The sequence below is a fragment of the Anser brachyrhynchus genome (assembly GCF_964034855.1).
Source record: "Anser brachyrhynchus genome assembly, chromosome: 3".
Taxonomy (NCBI): Eukaryota; Metazoa; Chordata; class Aves; order Anseriformes; family Anatidae; genus Anser; species Anser brachyrhynchus.
In genome coordinates this window covers 35,393,959-35,419,998 of record NC_137696.1, presented here as the reverse complement: position 1 = coordinate 35,419,998, position 26,040 = coordinate 35,393,959, and the positions used below count along the sequence as shown (strand labels likewise).

General features: G+C 40.2%; 1 protein-coding gene across 8 annotated transcripts in view; it reads right to left on the bottom strand.

The window, feature by feature from the left end:
- The window catches only part of LRFN2 (leucine rich repeat and fibronectin type III domain containing 2), a 227,815-nt gene that overhangs the window by 35,393 nt on the left and 166,382 nt on the right, over window positions 1-26,040 (bottom strand). For 6 of the 8 annotated variants that reach the window (XM_080585097.1, XM_080585096.1, XM_080585098.1 and 3 more), the window contains one exon: window positions 6,299-7,691. In XM_080585097.1, coding sequence (XP_080441223.1) covers window positions 6,299-7,671 — 1,373 coding nt within the window. In that variant the 5' untranslated portion in view covers window positions 7,672-7,691. Of the gene's footprint in view, window positions 1-6,298; window positions 7,695-8,460; window positions 8,621-26,040 lie in introns of those variants that run through there. The other 2 variants (XM_080585099.1, XM_080585095.1) reach the window with 2 other exon arrangements.

Here is a 26,040-nt window from a genome sequence, read left to right as displayed (position 1 = left end):
TTTTCATATTTTAGTTCAATTCCATATTCAAAATAAATTAAGTCTACAGGTGCCTGAGTTGTACCGATAATAAGTCTGATGATCTTAAACTTCTACAATAATTTCGGAAGGAGTATAGACGGAGAAAAATGTATTCTTAACTTTCCCAGAACAGGTAGGATTTCTGTGACAGAGCAAGTGTCCCAGTGTTTGCTCCTGTACACCTGAGTCTAAGGACAGACATTGCTTTGCAGGCCCCTGGTCTTCTCTCATCCGTTTCTCTGTTGGACATTGGTTACTCTTCCTGTATTCACAGTGCTTTTTTGTTTTTGTTTTGTTTCCTTCAAATAAGAAGTGATTTAAAGTCATGCATTTTGTAAAAGGCTCCTTGTCTTGGCTAAAAGTGATGGGCACAATACACATTTACTGTTAGCAATGTCTGTTTAGGGGTGATTTATATTAGAAAAAAGGATGAAGGATGGAAAAGCTGCAGCATTAAAAACCCACATAACTCTCCAAGCATACCTATACTCACTTGGCTCCGGCCTTTGCAAATTGCACTGTACTCTTCTGGAGGTACAGTTACAAAAATCTTTTCTTCAGTGATTAGATTACAGTGTCAAAGGAAATAGCAGCTCTACCTGTTGTGTTGTAGCACGTGGTTGGCTACTGTGTGAACACCTTCCTACTCACTAGTAGGGGAGGCTGGAAGATCACTGAACCATCTGTTGTTTCCACTTCACATCCTCTTAGCAAGTGTCAGTCTTTAAGATTTCTAACAGGAGGTACTGGTATGGGCAGGGAAAATTTTGAAAAAAAAAAAAAAAAAAAGAAAAGAAAAGGAGAAGTGCAATTAATCTTACAGTTGTTCACAGAATCACAGAATGGCTAAGGTTAGAAGGAACCTCTGAAGGTCATCTGGTCCAACCCCCCTGATCAAGCAGGTTTACCATCAGCAGGCTGTCCAGGACAGGTTTTAAGTATCTCCAGGGAAGGACACTCCACAGGCTCTCTGAACAACCTATGTCAATATTTGGTCACCCTCACAGTAAAAAAGGGTTTCCAGATGTTCAGATGGAGCCTCCTCTGCTTCAGTTTGTGTCCATTGCCTCTTATCCTGTTACTGGACAACACTGAGAAGAGCCTGGCTTTGTCTTTCTTGCACTTCAGGTATTTATATACATTAATGATATAACCCCTGAGCTTTCTTTTCTTCAGACTGAACAGCCCCAGCTCTCTCAGCCTGCCCTCAGATGTCAGATGCTCCAGGACATCAGTCATCCTCATGGCCTTTTGCTGGACCCACTCCAGTCTGTCCATGTGTCTTTTGCCCTGCAGAGCCCAGGCCTGGACCCAGCACTTCAGGTGTTGTGTCACCAATGCTGAGTAGAGGGAAAGGATCACCTCCTTTGATCTTCTGGCAATACTCCTCCTAGTGCAGGATGCCATTAGCCTTCTTTGGGCAAGGACACACTTCTGGTTTGTGGTCAACTTGGTGTCCACCAGGACTCCCAGGACCTTTTCTGCAAAGTTACTTTCGAGCCAGGTGACCCCCAGCATATACTGGTGCATGGGGTCAGTTTTTACCCATGGGCATGACTTTGGGTTTCCCTTTGTTGAACTTCATGAGGGTCCTGTCAGCCCATTTCTGCATCTTGTTGAGGTCCTTCTGGATGGCAGCATGACCCTCTGTCATATCACCCATTCATCTCAGTTTTGTGTCTTCGGCAAACTTGCTGAGGGCACACTCTGCCCCACCATTCAGATGATTAGTGAAGATTAATGAGGATTTTATAAGACTGTGTCAAAAGCCTTACTGAAGCCAAAGTAGACAATATCCACCACTCTTGTCTTGTCTTGTCTACCAACCTAGTTATTTTTTCATAAAAGTTTATCAGCCTGTTCAAGCATGACTTTGTGATCCCATGCTGAGTACTCCTAACCACCTTCTTGTCCTTCGTGTTCCTTTAAATGGTTCTTAGAATTAGTTGCTCCATCACTTTTCCATGGATTGATGTGAGGCTGATCAAGCTGTACTTCCCTGGGTCCTTCCTCTTTTTGAAGATGAGTGACATATATGCTTTCTTCCAGGCCTCAGACATCTTTCCCAAGTGCCACTTCAAAGATAATTGAGAATGGCCTTACAATGACATCAAGACAGCTCTCTCAGCACTCATGGGTCCATTCCATCAGGGCCCATGTACGCCCAGTTTGCTGGACTGGAGCAGCATGGACCACAGCTACATGTGCCAGCCAAGGGACTTTATTAGTAGTTTAAAAAATGTACCTGCAGTTCTTAACAAAAATAAAAAATAAATAAAAAAATAAATAATTTCCACTTTAAAAGGGCATGCTTGAATAACCTTCACCAGTGGGGGAAAAAAGAAAAAAAAAAAAACACACTATCAATATGAACAAAAGACATAGATAGCAAGGCTTGCACCTGTTAGCCAAGATGTGGCCTCGGCTTCTCCATTCAGGGTAACCTTGGTTTGAAGGGCACAAAGATGAACAAGACTGTTATTATCAGTGTAAGGAAAGTGAAGAGGAAAGAAAAGTTGGAGTTAATATGCAACAAATCAGAAAAGGGAAAAAATGCAAAAAAAAGAAAAAAAAAGGCAAAACAAGCTTTCCTTTTCTCTCACTCTGCCTAGAGAGAGGAATCCTGGTTCAGTTCCAGGTGGAACTAATTAATTATCTTGACTGCAGGATTACTAAAACCAGTGCAAGGACAAGCTAGAGAAAGATAAAGAGCTCACTGGGACCACGCATAGATCTGTAAAGCAATGGTGTTCACCTGTGTGTAACACACAACTCCAGCACAGGACTCTCTTGTAGGATCTTTTCCCACATGACCACAGGTCAGGGCACAAAAGAGAAGCTCTAAGTTTCCACAAGCTGCTAAGTGCATGTTTCATAAAAGAAGGAGCATTCCCTTTTGGCAGTAATAAGGCAAAGATAATATATAGCACCCTAGGTTATTTATTTTGTGACAGAGGTTGTCATTGTAAGTTGATATTGACCAAACTGCCTCTTTGAGACCTTTGCACAAGCTACTGCTCCCTTCTCTCTGGTTTCTTCTTCTCACTGGGAAGCCATGTGGAACAGAGAGCTGATCAAGACCTGTGTTCATTAGATCAGTATTAGAAACATGCATTCTGCATCCACTGATGAGAAAAAAAAAATAATCCTGCTGCTACTTTCAGTCGTGGTCCTAAGACAGCAAATAAAAGGGAAGTCAGATTGGGAAGCAGTGTTCCTTCCATTAATTCTCAGTACAATGATATTGGTCTATCAAGACGTAAACTTCAGATTTTGACACCAGTTCAGCTCACTGAAATCAGGAGACCCAACAGTAAACACTTGATTACATGCCATTGTGGTTCCATTTGCATCATTTGTATCTCCTGCAGATGGAAAACCATAGCTGGGACAGAAGCAGAAATGGGACTGGTATCTTACATAATGATCAAGAAGCAGCTTAATACCAACAGGGGGGAAGAACTGCTGTTTTCATTCTTTCACTATGAGTACAATGTACACGAAAAATGCTGAGCAGAGAATAAAGCAAACTTTTGTCTTGTGCATACAACATTTCTTATTAGTAAGGCACGATTCCTTCAAGCTGAGCACAGCCAGTGGGCCTCAGTCCTGGCACACTGCTGTATCTGAATGTATATTAAGTGCCCATCATTTCAGTAGCTAAGCAGTATCACATCCCATTTAGCACATACACAGCATTTTATAGAGCAGAGCGCTGTAAAAATCCTTTTCCCTTAGGTTTTTCTACACACTCATTGCAGTGACATGCATCTGACCAATTAAAGCAAAACAACTTTAGTTAATTAACTCTAAGGGACTGAGTGGTTCCCTGACTGCAGGTCATTAGAGCTGTTTTAGATATATATGAGTGCCACTGATTAACTCTTAGGTGCTGGACAATTTACTTCATCTTCCTATGTTTTATTTTCCCCTGGTGCAAAATGTAGGGAAATAAAATTTGTTTTCTTTGGTGACGTGCTTTTGAGAGCTGTGAATTAAAATAGCTACACATCATCAATGAATCCTCAAAAAGTCCCAATGGGAGTTTTACGGAAGTAGAACTATCCTCACCACTGTGCTTCTGGAAAACTGAGCCACAACCGAGTAAAGCAACAGGGCCAAAAACTCACAGAGAAGCAGCAGTGAGGACAGGATAAGAATTAAGAGTTGCCTGACAGTCCCTGGCTCCTCCAGACCAGACTGGTAAGACGGCATCTCTCTTTCATTTCTGCCTATGGCATCTGGTTCTCATTTCTACAGCTACTACACTATGTGACTTCCCTTCTGCATCGTTTTATTTACCCTGTCCATCCCCTTCCTCAGCAAACCAACACATTTAATCAATTCTAACACCTGACAACCTCCACAAACTTATTTTTTTTCAGTTGCAGGGATATTCCTGTTCACTGTGACAAATTGACTGTACAGTGTCATATGACTATGCACATTCTTCAGAGTATTTTTTTCCGAACTATTGCTGTGCCCAGGATCTTAAACGTTGGTTGAGTTCTTGCCAAAAGTTTTGCCTAAAGAAAAACTGGCACTGGCACATTTTCTTTTATTCCATCCCTAATACTCTACCATTACTTAGTTTTATCTTAGGCTTTCATTTTCCTTAACTCTACATAGCTGCAAGTCCCAAGGCTGACATACCACTTCCACGGTACATTATCCAGAGTAGGCAGATAATTTCCATCTTCTAAATGATTTGATTATTTCAACATACTTTTATAATTGAGGAATGGAAATGAACAGAACTGAGTTTCCTCATATTTCTTCAGTATTTGAGTAAATATCCTTTAAAAATACTCCTTGGACTTCCTTATCAATATTCCTACTTTTGGCAAAGACTGACTAAGTTTAGAGTAGCTAAGTAAATCACTTTGTGAATTCCGCTCATCACGTGTTTGTTACAAAACTATTTCTTGAACAAAATTTCAGTCATAAAAACTTCAGTTCTGTAAACAACATTAGAATTACAAATCATTGTAGGAGAAGGGTTAGTGAAAAACATTATATGAACATTTACTACTTCTTCGTTTTACATGGTAAACAAGAACAACAAAAATACTATATAATAAAAAAGAAAATAGCAAGGTCTGTTCTGGGGTCTGGAGTCTGAGTACCATAACTTGACAAGTGCCTCACCTCTCACTGCAGGCAGGTTGGGAAAGACAGAGTGGTTTGCAGGTCAGCAGACAGTAACCAAAAGCCTACCAAGAAAATCAATGGCTTTGACTGGTTTTTGTGGGGCAGAGTTTCTTCTCAAATTAGTGTCAAAACACAAACACCAGTATTCCTTTGCCAGATTCAATTTTTCTTCACTGGATTCAGGCTGTTTGCAAAGTTATGGGAATTTGTGTTTGGTTCTATTTTGCCTTTTGAGTCTGACTTCTGTTGGTAGCTCACAGCTCCAAAGATCAACACAATCGTTATTTTAAAACAGAAGGAGAAAGCAGTAGCACTACTTTCCTGTTCTATTAAGCAATTTCCTACCTATTTTTAATCCCCAAAATTTAATAAATTTTCTTTCTTTTTCATAGGTTCACCACAAGAGCAACTCTTTTTTTTGATATCATTAAATGTCAGAGAAGTTGTAGAACTCAAGGAGCTTAATGAACATTCAGGGCTTGCTTTCAAAATTATCTCTATCTCTTCTTGCATTTAATATGGTATAAAACATTAAATGTTCCAAAGTTGTAAGCAATTACAGTTGTGTAAAATGGATGTTAGTGAAGTAAGAAACAAGCTCTTTCAAATGGGTGAAAAATCTCTTGCTAACATCCCTGAATCTTGAATCACAGAATAATTAGAGCCTGTGTTATGGGTAGACAGCACAAACTTACTCCCACAATGCTTCCTCTCTCAGTAGTATGTTTCAATCCCACCTACAGGAGGTGGAAAGGGAAACTTCTAACTTCCAGCCTGTCAAGTTTTGCTTTCTTTGTTAAGCCTTGTAAGGAGGGTACCAACTGTGGTACTATTGCTTTTTTATAAATTGGAAATGTTACTGAAAACAGTTGTCGTTAGAGAATGAATACTACAGAGATTTGTAATGTATGACTCAAAACAGACAGTAAAGTGATGAACAGACCAACAGATAAACTGACAGACTGACAAAAGCAGCACAGACTTATCAGACACCACTAACGTTATCGGCGGCAGTGGCACTGCTACATCAGCTCAGATTTGAATCAGTGACTTAAGAGTAAAAGATTTCATATCCTGTTTTCCTCCCACTGCCATCATCGGAGAACAGAACAGCAATTGCATTTACCTGTAGATCAGAACTTCATCATCCGAACAATTATACTGCAGCTGATACATTTTTACCCGAGGGGCTGACTTGCTCACTGTCCACTTCACTAAAGCTGAGGTAGTGGTCACCTCTGACACCAGGACAGCCCTTTCTGGTGGGCCTTTTGTTTCCCCTCGGTTAGACTTGCTGGAGCTGGTGATGTCTGAGAGCCTGGATTTCGGCGGGGCTGCTCGGCCTGTGCCATTGCTGAGGTGAGGGAGCTGAACAATTGAGAGCTCGATCGTTGCGGTGGACTCTCCGGCAGCATTGGCTGCTATACATGTGAAAGTCCCGTAATCCTTGGATGTGGTGATGAGAATATCTAAGGTGCCGTTGTCATAGACAGATGTCCTCGAAGAGTTCCCGATGAGGCGGTCATCGGGGGCCACCCAGTGAATGATGGGGGTGGGATCCCCAATGGCTTTGCATTTCAGTGTGGCAGTTTGCCCTTCTAAAACGAGCAACTTGTGAGTATGTTGTGTGATAAGAGGAGGCTCACAGACAAATTCTTCCTCTCGTACATACCAGAAGTACCTTCCCTTTAGACCTGGAGGAGAAGCACAAGTTTCCATATCATCATCTCTGTCAAGTCGCCTTAACCACAGCAGCTCACAGTTGCAGTGCAGGGGGTTACCCCCGAAACTGAGAGATAAAGGTGGAGAAAATGGGGTAACAGCTAATGGAATTACTTGAGATCTGGCAAAGATAGGATCAGGGGGAAGCTTCTGAAGTCTGTTGGATGTTAGATCCAACCTGGCCAATTTCTGAAGATCTGCAAACGTCCCCTCTGTAATATAATCTATCAGGTTATGATCCAAACTGAGCTGGTGCAAGTTTATCATCTTTCTTATAGATTCCCAGGGAATGCTTCGGAGGTTATTGTAGGAAAGGTCTAAGTCTTCCAATGTCAGCAAAAAATCCTCAAAGGCTTCATCAGAGATGCTGCTTAGCTGGTTGTTGTTTAAAATCAAGTGCTGAAGGTTAATTAAGCCTCTCAAAATATCCTCTCCAATGTCAGGCAGCCTGTTGCTGTCCAGATGTAAAGACCGAAGGCTCTCCAAGTCAGTGAAAGAGTAGGGCTGTATGTAACTGATTGTGTTTCTGGATAAGGTGAGGTCAACAAGCCCAGACATATTGGCAAAATCCTGTCTGCTGATATTAATTATAAAGTTGCCCCCGAGTCGAAGTTCAACAGTCCTTCGATCTATGTCTAGTGGTACAAACAGAAGACCTTTGGAGGGACACAAAGTCCCCAGTGACTCAGACAGGTTCTGACAGACACAATATTTGGGACAAGCGTTGACCATGACAGCCATTCCAAACACCAGGATGCTGCAGAGCAATTTTTCCATGGTAAATCACGCAACAGTACCTGCAAGAAAGGAAAAGAGTTACAGGGAACATCGGTAGTTATGACAGTGTTACCTTTCATCTATGTTTTATCTGACATCTACTTCCAGAGAGACTTGCCAGTGCCTCCTCTCAGAAATAACACTCACAGTGATCAACATTCTGTGATGGGAAGGTTAAGTGTTACAACAAAGTTTCCCCACATAATGCATTTGTTTCTTTAAAAAAAAAAATTTAAAAAAGAAAAAAAAAAGAAAAAAAAAGTGGGCTTGGCTCCAAAACTGAATGGAATAGAAATTCTTAGAGTTTATGTCTGGTAACAGATCATTGTAACTGCCTATTCTCTAGTTACAGCTTTATAATTTTTATTGCGTAGCTGGTAGAGGACAAATCCTGCTGTCAGATTGCATGGCTTACTTAAAACTCTGAAAGATTTCACTTGGAATAATGCCTGCTTCTTTGAGGGTAGAAGCTGTCTTATAGTAATTACATACTGCTGCATAATAATGTGGAATTAATCTTAGGGTTGAAAGAGCTGATTTTATGGATAAAAATAACTACATATTTACCCTTCAGTAATGTGGTTGGTAATGACCATGTAATTATCTGGCCAGTCCTGGGGCGAGTCAGTTCACTTGCCCACCCTTAATAAAATTCATGATAGGCAGCTTAGGAAGCAGAAATTGCTTGCATAATCATCACCTGGATTCACCCTGCGCTCAGCCAACCTATAGGAAAGATGATGTTGTCTAGCTCCAAAGAGAAGAGATGCAGGGAAAAACATGTGCTACCTTGGGAAGCTTACTGATTCTTGCATGTTCTCATGCTGCAATCCTTCCTGTTGCAGTGACATCAGAGCTCTCCTTGGTATTCACTGCTGTCCCTTGCATCCCACACATTTCTCTTCATAACATTATCTCCCGTCCACCACCACCACTCTGCATCCCCCCCCCTCCCCTTTTTTTTTCAGCTCTCACTTGCTTTTCTAGCTTGAGCTGTAAAGTATTTGTCTTTGAAGAATAAACAAAAAGTATTTATAGGCTGACTTGGAGGGCCAGCCGTGGCTGGGAGGAGCTGCAGCTCTGTTTCAGGGTCAGTCACTGCACAATAACACATGAGACACCCTCTTGCTTCATCAGTTGCCTCTCCAGTGCTGACCTTCCAAGATGCCACCTCTGGGTCTCCCAAAGGCACGGTACAAATGGCTGCTGACACTACACATGTGCAGCAGATCTCTGTGCCCCTTCAGCTCACTACCACTTCTGCTGAATAACAGCTATCCGTCTGTTATGCTACCTGCTGTGGAAGAGCTAGTGATGTGATCCCCATGCAGACATGAGGTTTCAATAAAATCATGCTGTTCCTGCATGTTGTAGGTGGTAGACAGTCACCTGTGCCTGAGCTAGTTCTGTTACTGCTGTACACATGATGGGATAGCGTGTAATGTCTCATAATAGCTCCAATAATTTGTACTATGAGGCCACTCAAACTTTAGCAAACATATGACGCAAGAAACGTATTTCACAAAAAAAAAAAAGTCACAGTGCAATGATTTACACTTCATTTCACAGCTGAAATGACAGTTATGCAGATGTTTCATAAAAATTAAAAGAAGTTATGGAGGTTAATAATTAATCCACTAGTAACACACCAAACACAGAACAAAATCTATCACCTCAGTATTTTTTTTTTAACTCTTTAAACCATCCTTTTTTACCCTCCCTGTGAAAGAAATGAAAATTTGAGCTTTATGTTTTGGGGCTGTGCACAAAATTGGCTGATTTCTTTCATGGTTAAGGTAGTTTGGCTTCCCCTGCCTAGAATTTAGAGTGACATGACTCAGAAGGAAGGAGCTGTAGGAATGCAAGATGTTGTGAGGGTTGAACTATGTATGGTAGTTCAGTTATTGCAAAGTTTTCTGCATGGTGAGATGTTGGCAATTATATAACATTATTACTATTCTATAGGAGAGGAAAGGATTGAAGCATCTGTGTTTGCTGAACTCTGAAAACAAGATGAAGGCAAGATACTTTTAGAAAGGATGGCTTGAGAAGACTAATCCTACCTTCAATAGTAAATAAAAGGCTACTGAAAAAAATGTTTGGAGATTAGCAACTAAGTTATTGATGAAAATCTGCAGTATACTTGGCAAAGTGTTATAAATATCCCTTACGTTATTATCAATTGGTAGTTTACTAACAGGCAATTGGCTTTAGAATCTTAATTATAATTGTGTTCTGCAGCTTTAATTTAGTGTATTACCCTACCAGCTGAAATGATAAACAAAAAGCAGTTTAAAAGAGGGAGAAATAGATACAGTTAATTAGTAATAAGCCCTTTCATAGCTTCTCCCTCATCTACATTCCCACCCTCTGAATATCTATTCATAAATGTGAATGCACACTTAGGAGAGCAGTGTCTCCTTTAAGTGTCCCAATTCTCTAACCACATTTTTTCCGGATGCCGTTAAATATCACAGAGCTCTGGGGAGACAGTTGACTCTAAGCATCAGAGTGAAAAACATTTGTAAAAAAACTGGGGGGAGGAACAGAATTTAATTACAGAAAATAGGGACTGTGACACCGAGAGGAGGCTGTGAAGCAGGAGATCTAAATGGCAAAGTAAACCCTGATGGGGAAACCATCTGTGGATGGATTGAAAGCTCATCATCTGCCTGTGTGTACTTGCATGCGTGCATGAAAAAAATGCAGAGAGCACGATATGTGCTTTTACCAGCAGGAGAACAAATCAGTAACATCTATACCAGGATGAAAATATCATGGCTGCTGTCATTCCGGTTGTTGAATCCATTTGAAAGTATTAATGTAAATATTGTTTGTCTGCAGAGGATATTTCTAGGCTTAGTAATCTGTTGCCAGCATCAATACTTCAAGCTTCTGAGCCTGGCACCATAGGTTTCTCAACAACATTGTCCTGAAGTGTCAAGTTCATGACACAGCAAATAGTACACAAACCCAATGGGTTACAAAGAAGAGACTGGGGAGAAGAGAGGTATGCAGGACTCCTTAAGGAGAACACCTGGGGTTTTCATAGGGCAGCTGTTTTTCTCTTTTCCCTCCAGAAAGAAAAAATACCTAGGCCACAGATATGGTAAGAATTCAGGAGTCTGCACAATTATAATAGAATCTTCTAAAATCTAGTCTCCCACAATGTCAAGGTAATTGGTAGCTGCCAAGGAGATGGATGTATAATAAAAAATGTTTTGATTTCAGTTCTGGTAACTTTCGTATTAGAGAGAAAATAAATTGTCAAGTTTAGGGTCTGTTTTTGCTGAGTAGTTTGCTCACCTTATTCCCAAATCTCCTGTGACCTGCAACATCGAGCATTTTACAGGCTGTTGGTGGTAGCCCTGTGAGAAGCTCACCATTCTGATTTACATTTAAAAGGTATCTATCAGCAAGCTAAAGTAGATTTCTCACAGCAAGTCAGTAAATCTGGCAGGGTTTCTGCCTCAGCTCAAGATGAAAAATAGTCTCTTTAGTCCTCTTATAACATGGATTGGTATGAATTAATATGTGCAAGAGTCATAAACCTTGGTGTTTTGTATTCAAATTTTCCTCATAAAGATACAACTTCTGTGATTTGGCATCTCATTTCAGGGTTGTCTCTGAGGCATTTTTTAATTCTATATTCATTGAGCTTTGCATATAAATTCCGATAACCTTTGCGTACCACAGCACCAAGTACAAGTTAACTGTCAGACAAGTAAGGTATAGCCGCAGCACACAGGCTGGGAGAAAAAAATAAATAAACAAAGAGGTGGCTCTCATTCTACTGTCTCCTACTGTACGGGGACGCAGCTTCCAGGGACTGTATGGATGTGTTCTTACACTTTTTTTTTTTCTTTTTCAGGTTTGTAGGTGCTGTTCAAAGAATTAGATTTATACATTGTCCTGGTTCCAGTTAGGACAGAGTTAATTTTTCCTCATAGTAGCTGGTAGGGTGCTATGTTTTGGATTAGGATGAGAAGAGCGCTGATAACATGCTGATGTTTTAATTGTTGCAGAGCAGTGCTTACACCAGGCCAAGGACTTTTCGGCTTCTCTCTCTGTCCTGCCAGCGAGCAGGCTAGGGGTGCAGCAGGAGCTGGGAGGGGACAGACCCAGGACAGCTGACCCAAACTGGCCAAAGGGGTATTCCATACCATCTGACGTCATGCTAAACAATATATAGGGGTGGCTGGCCGGGGTGGGGGGCCGGCTGCTCGGGGATAGGCTGGGCATCGGTCAGCGGGTGGTGAGCAATTGCATTGTGCATCACTTGTTTCGTACACTTTATTATTATTAATACTATTATCATTATCACTATTATTATTATTATTGTTATTATTATATTCCTGTCTTAATAAACTGTCTTTATCTCAACTCACTGGCTTCACTTTCCCGTTTCTCTCCCCCATCCCAGAGAGGGAGGGGGGAGGGTGAGTGAACAGCTGTGTGGTGTTTAGCTGCTGGCCGGGTTAAACCACAACATATATATATATATATATATATATATATATATATATTATATATATATATATATATATTTCTCCTAGGAGCTACCCTTTCCTCTTTCTTAACCTTCTCATATCTTCTCTCTGTTTTCACTGAATCTCAGTGACTAAAAAGTCTATCCCACAGCTGCAAAGCCTGAAGGACTGCAGCAATGGGTGAAGTTTCACGGGTAGTCTCTGAAGCAATTTAATCTACGGCATGTAAAAGGGAATGGAACCATGTCAGGACAAAAATTATTCCTTAATCCTTTCCATTGCCAAAATCCATGTGGGAAAGGTAGGTCCCAGTATGCCCTGATCCATACAGGTAGATTATGATTCACCTAGTGATGATTATGGCAGTAAGGAAAGTAAACGTCTCTGCATCTGAATCTGTCCTCAGAAATGAGTGCACTGAGACATGGGTTCACTGCTAGTTTTATGAGCATCTCCAAGACTGTTCAGTTGTTGAAAGTCAGTCATGTATCTAGACGCTCACAGGCTCAAAATCAGGACTTCTGTGTTCACCTAGGTTTCTGCATTCCTCTCGGGTAAAGCTGCTTATCATCAGATGTGCATATGTACAGTGCAACTTAGATTTTAGCTATGCCTTTTTAGGAGCTGGTTTTTTGAAAAGAATTAGTAGCATTAGCACGTGGTGTGCTTGCTTTCTCCAGCCACTCTACATTTTGTAAATCATAGGGAGGAAACATTTACAAACACATGCTGTTTCAGGTATTTGTGGCTGTCTTTATTAAGCTCTTCCCATATTAATTTGACAAATATTGCTTCCACAGTAGCAAAGAAAAAAAAGGAACTCTGGATTTTAACTTTTTTTTTTTCCCTCTGTACAACTTGTTCTTGAATAGTGCAGCAGTAGCAAGATTGCAACCAAAATATTTTACTATCCCAGTACCACTACAAGGTTCATTTATGCACTTTACTTCATGTGAGTGCTGTCCTTTCCAAGCTGCTGGGGGTCCATCCTACCTCCTCTGTCCTCCCCAGGGCTGGAAGCAGTCTTTGCTTGGCTGCATTTAGGAAGAGCTATGCTAAAGAGGTGAATGCCTCCAAATGAAATTAACTCACAGAATGGTTTAAATGTAAGAATATTTCTGTTATTGCTGGATAACAGGTAACTGGATCCAGAACAGAGGTAAGGATAATCCATAGAAAGCAATTTTCAAGAGGGCTCACTCTATGAAGCTTGATTTAATCCATCCAAAAGTTCCCCAAGGAAATAACCCAGTATTTTCTTAGTCAGGGCTGTCTCACACAGAAAGATATTGGTCTCTTTCAGTCTTTTGTTGGCAAAACTTGTGTCTATTTGTGTGCATTCCTTATCTTTCCCCTGCCTCTGTTCATGGCTGTTTGGTTTGTTTGTTTGTTTGTTTTAAGCACTACTTTTACCTAATTCCTTTACCATTCCAAAGACCGAAGCAGTGCATTTATCAAAGGCTCAAATAATCGATGTAGCTGGTCAGATGCAGAGATAGGTCAGATTCAGCTATAACCTGAGCATCCGTGAAACACCAGGTTGTGAGCTTGGCAGAATACACTTTATACCCCAACAAACCTCTATTCACTGCAGGATTTTGGTAAAAGAAGCTCAGACCTCACATCAGCTTTTCTGCTGAAATACAGGACTGTAACTTTGATGGTATCTGGCACAGGAACCTTGTAGCTTTAATACAAATAAATTTTTTCATCATTACAGGTCTTCCAGTCTACTGAGGCATAGTGTTTCTCCCACTGAAAGCAGTACTTTCCAAACACCCTAGAAGAACAAATCCGCTTGTTATTGTTCTGTCACAGTGGAACTCTGCAATTAAGTCACTCTTCACTTTTCTTGCTACTTAGGCCAAAAAGAATAACCTTGGACAGTTCTACAAAGGTTTATGATTTGTAATACTTGACAGATGATAACAAAACCAACTGTTATTAAATAAATTTCAGAGTCAGTTAAAAATACCAACACCTTCCCTCCATTTAACATAGTTAAGCTACTAGTGAATACTGCTTAGGTGAGCTCTTGAAAGACATAGTACAAATTTCTGTTCTAGAGTCACTTTCTGATACAGGCATCACCTGGAAAGGGCATTTTGAGCCCTAATGAAAATGTGTATGTGCTCATACACGTGCATACAAGAGGAATTATTATTATTATTATTAAGTGGGTTTGATGAAGAAAAAACATATTTGCAGCTTCTCTGCCAAAGATCTGGACCTCTGGCTGCCAAACATTCTGTTTGTTTAACAGCCTTAGTGACACTAGAGCACGTACATCTCCAGTTCCAAGGAAATTCAGCAAGGGAGCTTAAGTCAAAAGGAAACCACATGCATTCTGTTATATCCTACCTCACTTTCACTAGCATTTTGCTGAAATTAAGACATTCTTGTAAGCCATTTGGTTTTGAGAAATGTGCAAAATTAATCAAGCTTTTGAGATTCATTTCCTGAGAAAATAAGACTTGGTGAACACATTCTGTGTACTTTTGAGCATCTGCCTGTCTGGCACTTTCCCACAATACATTTGGGACATTTTCTTCACTTCAGATAAAATTTGAAGTGCAGAGGCCTCCAAAATATTTACTACTCATGCATTTCAAGAATACAGAGTAAGTTTCGAGACAGCAGAGGAGACTTTACCAGCTTTACTGGAGTTTTGCAAAGGAAATATGCATCATGAGGCCAACTCTTTTTGAGCCTTAAAGAATCCACATGGAAGAGAGATATTGTTAATGTCTTTGTTGTTGAAAAGTCTTTAATTAAAGTTCAGCCTTTTTAGAGAAGAGAGAGTCCATTCTGCTGTTGCAGTGGTCTGAGTTGTATGGGTTCTCTGGTGTCTCATAAGGGGCAAACTCATTCTATGATCCCAGTACAATTCAGTTAAAGAGTTGCTCAGTCAGGCACACACATCCTTGGGAAGCCAGAGTTTCCATTGTCTCCACAGAAAAGTGTGTTCCAGACAGCTCAGGGAGGTAAATGCTGATGAGGATCCAGACTTTGAAAACCATTCAGAGAACCTGGATGCCCTGGTCCGATTCATTTCAATTGGCCCTGAAAGCCCATGTTCCTGAGTTTTTTAAAAATCTAGCACTAAATAGTAACATCGTTCTGTAACTACACTGAAGTTATAGTGAAGGCTGCTGTTTCTGCAGTCACATTGCGCAAATAGGAGCACTATTTAATAATGTAATTTAATAATGTATTTAATAATGTAGTTAACAAAATAAGAGAGTTTCTACTCAAAGTTTACAGGTACTACTATTCCATTATACCTGATCTCTAGACCTTGCCTGATCTGGCATCACGCCACTTGAAACTTGGACTGAAAACTTTCATTCTGGGAACATACAGAAAACAGAGCAAAAGCAGTACAGGCTTAAAATTACACCTACTAATGAGCCTAAGTCTCTTGTGCTGCTGAAGATGGAAATTTATCTTCTAGAATGATGTTTACCTTCAATGCCAAGGTCAGTTTAATTTGTATATGTCCTGAAGCCTGGGGTCCAATTTTTAATCTCTGAATGCTGATTATAGTAACTGAATTAACTCAGTCTTATATTGTGAATTCAGTAGGCATGCTCGATTTACTCATTCATTTAAAAATATGTTACTTTAAGCAAATACCTACACAAAACACATCATTTCAAAATGAAACTGTCACATTCCAGAAACACTAGAAATAAATATTCTGAATGGTTCATTTTATACCTTTCCTAAAGTAGTCTCATGAAATCAGAACTGGCACAAAAATAGGTTTGGTCAACATGGACTAATACATATCAGTGGTAAAACTTCTGGCTAAATGGAAAAGTTACTTAGCTCTAGCCAGAACTCATGAGTGGCCCATTGTAACCTTAATGACTGTAGCCAGATCTTTTTCAGAAGTATGATTTTTACCTGTGAAAATAACTGTAATGGCATTATTCAACCTTCAGTGACTGTAAATTACAGGCTTTAACTGACTGATTTGTTGTGACAAAAAAAAAATGCTTAGCTATCTGATGGTTTTCGAATATGCACAACATTTAAATGTGTAGACAGTTATTTGTAAGCATAACAAAATGAAATAAAATAAACAAATTGAAAAGAAAGCATCTATTTAGAAAATCCATGTGTAGACATTTGGCAAACAGAGAGACCTAGGTAGCACCACCTAATACATGGTTGTGTATCTGCATGTACATGAGCTACATGCAGTGTCCCTTTTCTTCAAGGGCAAGACACTTACCCTGAATTGCCTGAACCATCTGATGAGAAGCTGTGTGTGGGGAGTAAGAGAAGCTCTGATGTAGAGGAGAAGTTAGCTGGTGGCTGCTGGCTAGAGGACAGTATAATAAATTTCCCAGTCGTGGAGGTGCATTGCACCAACAGCAGATCAAACTGGTTTCCTAGAGCTTTCCAGTGCAGCCACATCTGTGGAGGACAGTGATTTCCCAATGACAGGGGCACAGGATGTGCAGGGTACCGTTTTCAAATGAACTAACTAGAAATGGCTTGGTTTGTTCTTGTTTTTGTTTTTTCCCCCAGACCTTTTGCCGGTCCATTCATTTTCTTCTGTTCATTTAATGTACCCCAACATTTACCTTTATCTCCTGCTTTTAATGTGGTGTGCCAAGTCTCCATCAGATTCAATCCAAAAACTCATGAGTCAGCTAAGCTGAGCCCCTTTCTATTTTTAGCCATCCAGTTCATTTATTTATCTGGTTCCTTAGAGCAATCCTGCATTTTGCTTCACCAGCACAGTAGAGAAGTTATCAGTTATTCTGTCTCTTACTCATTTTGAACACATAGGGAAGCTGCAAATGTACGAAGGAGCAACCTTCTCAGAGATACTGCCTATCGTGTGAGACACAGTTGTCCATCAACAGTCCCTGTTGCTTTCTGTGTCTACAAGTCAAGATCTGTTCTCATCATTTGAATCCAAATTCCCCCTACTCTGAGCCATAACAGCAACTCCAAGGGTAGCTCTTTATCCCTGGCTTATTCTAATTCTTATAAAAACCTTTATATACTCTTATTTCCATCCACATCAAAGAAAAAGGAGGATAATTAAAATTGGTATCCTTTCCTTAATCTGAGCTTGTTGCCTTCTTTTTTTTTTCTTTTCTCTCCCCTAAAGACAAACTCTGTCCAATAGCTCCTAGGTAGTATTCTTTATTTGCAATATATACTGCATTTTGCCTTTTATTTATAAAGTATACTCAAAGAGTCACTGTTACGAAAAAACAAGTCATACATACAAAAAGACCATTTTCTGTTTTTTCTCATAAATTTAATTGGGTGCAGAAAATTACATGTGAAGATTTGGAGACGCTATGAAATATAAGCAAGACAAATTGAAGGATATCACGTAAAGTCCACACTCAAAAGATACTGAATTCATTTTTGATGAATGCCACAAGTTAGGATTACTAAGTATGTTAGCAAGAGCATTCAGTAGCAGAAGTCTGCTGATTCAGGGAATACACCCAAGTGGTTTGCAGTTGTAATTGGCTCACAGTTTGGTAAGAAACTGGCAGAGGTCTGAGAAGGAAACAAGACCACTGCTGTCCCATTACTTGATTCAACATGGCCTGCTCAGCCTCCAGGTTCTTTCTTCAGTCTGGCAATCACTTTATTGTATTTTCTTGCTTTTCACTTTTGATGGAACTAGATTTGTCAGCTAAACCTTCTCTTTCTAGTCTACTCACTGATTCCATGCAGGAGGATAATTCATTGTTCCTTTGGAGGGCTTTATATTCCCATTGTCTCTAGCATGCGGAGGGTAGTTTCTTAAACTTGTAGACTTTAAAGTTGTTGCATCTGCTTCTATCATTGTATTTCCAAATCACTGTGTCACTAGACAGGGAAGAGAAAGGAAGTCTAGATTTTTGCAGGTAATACCTGTTCTTTCATATCAGGATCTCATTGCACTTTACAGAAGAGACCTTTACTACCTCATTTTTGCTGATGAGTAAGGAAGAGGCACAATCTGGCTCAAACATCTCTCCCAAGATTACTTGCCAAGTCCTTCCTGGAAAACCCAGCTCTACTTCCTTTCAGACCTTCTTCTTGCACAGTGATGTTTCCATGTGTAAGACATGTTAACAGATTTGTTAACACAAATCTGGTGTCGTGGATAGTGTTGTCACAATTGCATTGGAAAGATGGGCAGGGAGGCATACATATCCGGGGAAGAAATGTAAGTGGTAAGATTCACTTACATGTTCTTTCTTCCCTGTAAGATAAAGATAATTATATCTATTGACTTCTACAATCAGTTGTTTGCAAGGTACCTGGAGACAGCGTGTGTGTAAAGGCTCTTAACATGGAAGTCATGACACAAAAAGAGAGACAGAAGACAAGAAACAGCTTTTGCAGCCCTTTCGCTGGCTAGTCACTGCTTCATCGTCATCGAAGGTTAGCAGTGAATGGGAGCCAGAAGCCATGGATGCCTGTGCAATGCTGAAGGGACTCCAACCCCCAGCACCCCCTCTACGGCCCCAAATACCAGTAGCACAGAAGCTTGTGGAAGAAACACTGCCTGCTTTCCTGATATCTTTCTATTTTGGTAACTTAACCATAGCCAAGAGTCTCAACTTTCACCACTGACGAGTAAATAAATAGTAGAGTACATTTCTAACTCTCTTGACCAGTGCGAATGGGTACACTGGGAAACAGTACCATGAAAGCAAACAGATGTAAACAAAAAGCATGCCTAGTCTATTACTTAATAAATAAAAATAACACAAGCATATGATGGCATTTCAGTCATATTGATGAGACCTGGCTGAAGGCTTTGAATGTAAAACTACAGAAGGTACTACTAATTTTCTGTCAAACACTGTCTGGTCTGCAGAGACCTTTTCCTGGGAAAGGTTGGAAGTCTGCCAGCTGAGGCTAAAGGAAGGTGAGTGGAAAGCAAGATAAGAATAGCTGCTTTTTTTGCTACTCTTGCTGTGTTTATTTATGAGGAAACAAAAGCCTTCAATCCCCAGGGCTCTCCACACAGCACCTTTCACTGGCACTAAAGCAACAAAAAATAAAAAATAAAAAATAAAATAAAATAAAAAACAAGTCTCTTAAAATTAAAATGAAGGGAAAGGATGTGATAAAATAAAACATACAAGCCCCAAATATTTCAAATGTATATTCTGCTTCACTTTGCAGTTTCTGCTTACCAACTACTCACAGAATGAGTCTTATCAGATAAGAGCGGCCAGCTGCTACACGCTGCATTTAAATTTATATTGCAAACAACAGGCTCCATTACCCAAGGATTTTCTCGTTGCATTCCTAATATTGTCTTTCTGCATGCTTTATTGTTCCTCATTTCCTTGCATAGTCTTTGCTTTCTAGTGTGTGCCAACACATCCTGGTATTTATTTCAAACATTTTTTTTTCTTTCATTCTTTTTCTTTTTTTTCTTTTTTTCCTTAATCTGCCTTTAAATGTCCTTCTTTATGCCTCTAAACACTCAGCTTCTCAGACACCATCTCAAAAGCTGCTGTTTCATACACTCTTGGCTGTTGCCTTCTCCCTTTCTGCTGTTACCCCTGTTCCTTCATCCCCTAATCGTTTGATCACTGTGGTTCTTTGATGTGTGAGTCTTCCAGTTCAGGCCCAATTTAATTATGTTTTTTACAAGACTGACCTCTCTGGTCCCAATTTGTTCAAGATATTTCCTTCATTGATCCGGGGCCAGATCCCTGTACTGCCTGTTCTAAACTAGATTCCTGATATTAGAAGCAGCCATGTACTAGCTCTGAAGGTCATTTTGCATATATCAGCAGTTAATTGCACTGATTTATTTGTGGTGGATACAATACACTCTTCCTTGCCCTTAGGTCTAGACATATTAACAGAAAATCAAGGGGAAACAATTAGAGGGATTTTCATACTACAACAGGAGCACTTGCTTTACCATTCATAAGCATCCTCAAAGAATAGATCACATTTTACAGAAATTACAAGACACCCTAAAGATCTGTATATTTAATTTCTCTTGGGCTATTATGAAAACAAAGTCCAATGCTATGGGAATTTTCTTTCTTAAATTCTGCTCCTATCATCTACCGTTCTGGAAATAACCAGCAAGATGTTTCAATTTTGAAGTAGAAAGGCAAACGTGTGGTTTCAAGAAAGATCAAAAGCCCTGTAGAACATTTGCAAAGCCAAATATGCTGTGTTGATGACACACAGAGTAGATAGAAGATAGCTCTGTTTATAAATTACCAGCCTGACATACATGATAAACGCCCCTATATAAGCAAGCAGACAGAAGAACTAACTCTTCAGTAGATCAGTACAAGCTTCCTATCTTCAGCAGAAAAAGTCAAGGGAAACTGAAATACAACTTTTTTAACCCAGGAAGGGAAAACTGCAGTATTGCAGCCAAGAAAGGGGAAAAATATGTCCATGGTGATTGCTGTTTCCACAGGGTCTGCAGTTAGTGTAGATCCAGGAGGATGCAGAGCTCAGTGACAACAGCACAGAAACGGCACGGTGCCACTGAGCTGTGCATGTTCACTGAGCACGAGGTGTGGCAAAGGTCTCTTTGAATTAGTTTGAGCTAATTAAATACAGCTCTGTGCTTGACAGGATCTGCAGATGCCTCAATCCACTTTGTCCAGTTCTACTCAAGGATGATGTCGAATCTAAGTAAACCGGCATGAACACATTATCCTTGCCTGTTGCCAAAAGCTAACAACTGAATAAGATCAGCACAACCAGCCTGCCTGACCCTGACTGAAAAGGGTCAAGGAAACTGAGCCCTCTGGATAAAACTGGAGCTGCTTCACGACCACGGTGTTCTTTCCCCAAAATGGAAAGTTAAACTGGGATGGTTTATCTGCTACCATGAGAGAAGAGATGCTGGCTTCCTGGACTTTAATGAGAGGGGCTGATATACAGATGGATCTTGATGTTCCATGTTTTTTCACAATGATCACTCTTAGACATTGTCTTTCATGTTGATGGAAGATTTTTGTTTGTGTTGAGGTTTTAAAAACAGGAGAAAATTACTTTTACCTCCCTTATGCTATTTAAGACCACATGGTATGAGAAATCATATAAAAGAAGAGATAAAGACAATCAGAAAACCATAATTCACAAATAAATAAATACAGAATAACACTTGGATTATTTAGCTTACTGTCCCACAGTTCCCACTGATGTTTAATGATCCAAGAAGCACATCGCTTACCTTAAGCAAGCAACTCCATAGCCTAACACCTTTCAGTCTCAGAAGTATTTTATAACACCCCAGCCCAACCCAGACTCCTGATGAAAGTTATCTCCCCAACACACACCCAACTCATTTTCCCACTTCTGAGGTCATTTGCAACGATGTCTACAAACGTGTATCCCTGTAATGGTGACATGAAAAGTGGAGAAGAAGTGGTGAAGCATCTGTCCTTCAGGGAACGTCCTGCTTTTTCTCCTGACTGATATTTCCTCACTCAGCCATGCCAGTTGGCTCATGGAGGATGTTACTCATCTGTCCCCTCCTTTTTCTGGACTAAGTCTCCATTCACGAATTCTGTGGGAGGTTTGCATGAGTAAAATGTGAGTAAGAATTTCAAGACATGGGTCTCTGAGTCACAGATTTATTGAAAAAAACACACACGCACACAAAAGGCGGGGGGGGGGGGGGGGGGGGGGCAAAAACCACTGTCAAACATACACCACCATGCTAGCATGGAAGCTATGTACTCAGCTCTGGTGAGCCCGAACCTCGAGTACTGCATTCAGTTTTGGGCCCCTCAGTACAAGAAGGACATCAAGGCCCTGGAACATGTCCAGAAAAAGACTACAAAGCTGGTGAAGGGCCTGGGACACAAGTCCTATGAGGAGCGGCTGAGGGAACTGGGATTATTTAGTCTGGAAAAGAGGAGGCTCAGGAGAGGCCTTATTGCTCTCTACAACTACTTGAAAGGAAGGTGTGGGGAGCTGGGGCTCGGCCTCTTCTCACAGGTGATAGGACTATCACACTAGTGATAGGACTAGAGGGAATGGCCTCAAGTTTAGCCAGGGGAGGTTCAGGTTGGAAATTAGGACACATTTCTTCTCAGAAAGAGCAGTCAGGCATTGGGACAAGTTGTCCAGGGAGGTGGTGGCGTCTCCGTCCCTGGGGGTGTTCAAGGAAAGGTTGGACGTGGTGCTTAGGGACATGGTTTGGTGGGTGATAGTGGCGGTAGGGGGACAGTTGGACCAGATGATCTTGGAGGTCTTTTTCAACCTTAATGATGCTATGATTCTATGTCAAACTAACATCTCAGTTCTCTGAATACAGAGGGACACAGTGGCCCTTGCTGACAATGATAATAAGAATGGTGAATATATCATCTGTGACAAGTCCTCTGCAGGGTGTTACTACTGGGACATCAGGGGGTATTTGATACTTATTTGTTCAAAGAATCATCATACATGTCTGAGCTGCCCAAAGAGTACTAAATGATCACAACAGTGAAACCTGTCCAGAAGGTTATTCTTGATTTCATACAAATAATCTTTGCTTTTTCTCTTTTCAATAACTTATTTTGTCTTGGGTCTCGACATGCACTGGAGTATACTCATGTGCTCTTTCTTATTCATCAGTAGTAAGGATTGCACCGTGGGTGTTCTAGATGCCAAGGAGTCTCTCATTTCCTTTGGTAATAGCAAACAATTTTAAATTGGAGCAAATAGAAAGGAAACAAAATGCAGACAACTGAGCAAAGGGTAAGGCCAATAATTTAGTTTGTAAGCTCTGTGTGGCTGCTATTCCCCTCTACTTTATTTTCTCCAACAACTGAATAGGCAAATTGTGCTGCCCAACAGGCTGTATGGGACAAATATCTATGTGTATATATATATATATATATATAAAATATACACATACACAGGAAACATACACAAGAAAGGCTGAGAGAGTTGAGACCATTCATCCTGGAGAAGAAAAGGCTCAAGGGGATCTTATCCATGTATATAAACACCTAGTTGGGGGAAATAAAGAAGATGGAGCCAGACTCTTCTCAGTGATATCCAGTGACAGGACAAAAGGAAATGGGTACAAATTGAAATAGAGGGAATTTCATTTAAATGCATGAAATACTTTTTACCTTAAGAGCAGTTGAACATCTGCACGGACTGCCCAGTGAGGTTGAGAAGTCTCCATCCTGGGAGATGTTCAAAACACGACTGAACATAGTTATGGTCAACCTGTCCTTGGTGGCTCTGTTTTGAGCAGGCACATGATCTAAATGATTTCCACAGCTGCTTTCCAACCTTAACTATTCTTTGATTCTGCAGTGTAAACTAGTTGCATATTTTTATATCACAAATTTAAAAGGCAGTCCTGATCCTAGTGCATAGCCAGAACAGCTTCTGCCCTTGTGCTGTCTGCAATATTACCTCTTTCACACACAACTTTAAACATAATGGAGATGAGTAACTAGACTAGTGGATTCTATAATAATGAACTTTATTCATAAGGAAATTCATTTCTAGTGAAGATGATCCTATCAAACCGGCATTTATTATAACAAGTACCTCTCTCCAGAACATAAACTAACAATTTCCCCCATCCATCACACTTTGTAGCCCTGGCTCAGGTATTAGGCAGAGCCAAGAAGAGTCATCTTTCATGGATCAATATTCCAGACACAAAGGGGAGGTCAGATTGCACTGGTTGATAAATTATGGTAAAGCTATTGCTAGAAATCAATCCTTTGTCAAAATGACTGAGAATGATTACAACCAAATGATGGCCAGGGTAGCAAGGGTTCTAGAGGCCCTCTTTTGAGCTTATTGCCCTCTTTGGAAATCAATTTAAATTGCTTTTTTTTTTTTTTCAACTTTTTATATATATATTTTTTTTTCAATTTAGGACAATTGTGGTAGCAAATGAAGCCATCATCTCACTTTTTCTTAAGCCTGTCAAAGGAGTGGGTGTGCAGTAGGGTGAGGAATGGAGATTTGTGCTCACCCCTGTAAGGAGGAAACGTGAAACCAATGATGAAATAGGCTTTACAAGAAGACAAATGAACAGTAGGCAATTCAGTCTCTCTGACTTATCCCAGATTCCCATCTTTCCTGGCTTGATGGTTCAGTGCATTTGGTTCATTGCAGCAGTGCCTTTTGCCTGAACATGGAAATTGTCACTGGCAAAAGCTGAAAGACCTCAAGTAGCACATATTAATACCTTTCCAGAAAAAAAACAAAACAAAACAAAACAATCAAAAAACGTAACATAAAATGCTTGAAAATGCAATCTGAAGAACTCAAAAATTGGAAAGAAAAAAAAAATAAAAATAAAGGCTCCATCTCCTGAGATCTTAATGTATGTCTGGCACAATGTAAAGAGCCACAGAATGCAGGGATGACGGGATGACACAAGCATGTTCAGAAAACAGTGTGAACCTAACCAGATATATGGAAATATCTCCCTGAATTTTCATATCTCACATTTCACCACAGCTGAAGAACAAAGGCAGGCAGTGCATTGCAATAGTTTAGATGAGAGCCACAGGGAAACCTGCAAGCAGAAGGGAACACCCTGCATCAATGATGGAGCTTTCAGGAGCATCTGTAAACTGTGTCACCACTCTTCCGTGCATGAGGTCCTGAGAACAAAACAAGCTTTGTGGCTACCTGTGGAATTGAGTATTTCATTGCTGAAGTGACATACAAGCCCAAAGTATTTACATCATGTTTCTGCTCACATACAGATTACTTGTGTCTCTGTGTCAAAGCCATCTTACAGCGAAAATAATTCCTTTGCAATACTGTTCATAACCTGACAACAACAGCTGTTTTGTTGAAGCACAAAAGAAATCTAACTTCTCTTAATAAGTTGTCTATTGCTTAGGAGCCTTCAGTTTCTAGGAATTTACCATCCTTAATATCCAGCAAAAGCATCACTTCTCTATCAATGAGTCAGAAAGCATCTGGAAAAACTGCTTCCCTCAAGGTACTGAATCAATATCAAATAATTCAAGGTTCAGATATACTCACAGTGTGCAGACAACTGCTAATCAAGATGCAAGCAAATCATTAATCAAAGGACAAAGCTGGGAGAAAAATGCAAAAGATGCCTAACTGACTATTTTCCAGCATTTCTAGACCACTCTGTTCTTATTGGTTCCTTTCAAGAAGTTGTTGTTGCTCTAAGAGATTGCTGGCATGGGGAGAATATGCATTAATGTCAGGACTGATCTTAGTGAGCTGTCCCACAGTCTCTTCAGATGAAAAGGTGAATGAGAGGTTTGACAGAGCAAACATGGAAGAAGAATACAGAGGACTGAGGACTCCGTTACATAAGTTATACCTCAGCTGCAGCTGTGCTGTAACTGGGGTCAGAAAAAGACTTCAGCATTTAAACCTTTACCTATCACTCCTCACCTGAAAGCATCAGTGCAAAAGAAGGTACACTGGTTCCTCCACTTTAACAAATTTGGCCATTGGAATTAAACTCAGATGAGATTCCCCATTTGAATCTCCCAATCATATATAAAGTTTTAAGCAAGTTTTCCTTCCAATAGTGCCAAAAGCATGGCGAAAGTTAACTGTGTGGGTTTAGGAGGGTGTTTTAGGTGGTCACAAATTAATAGAACATAAAATATTATACAAGACTTGCTATTTTTCCTATAGGCTTTATTTTTTATTTACACACTCATAACAGTAATTGTTAGAAATTATACTACTTTAAGAATTTATTTATTTCACAAGCTTCCTGACAACTGATATTAGGAATCTTAGAGTGATGAGGTGTGCATTTTGCCTTTCATAACCATGCTTTTGTGAGTTTTCCATGGGTCTGTAATTTGGAAGAGAGGCTAGAGATAGGGCTGCTGCCAGTGGCATGGCTGCATGCCTACATCTTCACCTCACCATCACATCCCGCCCT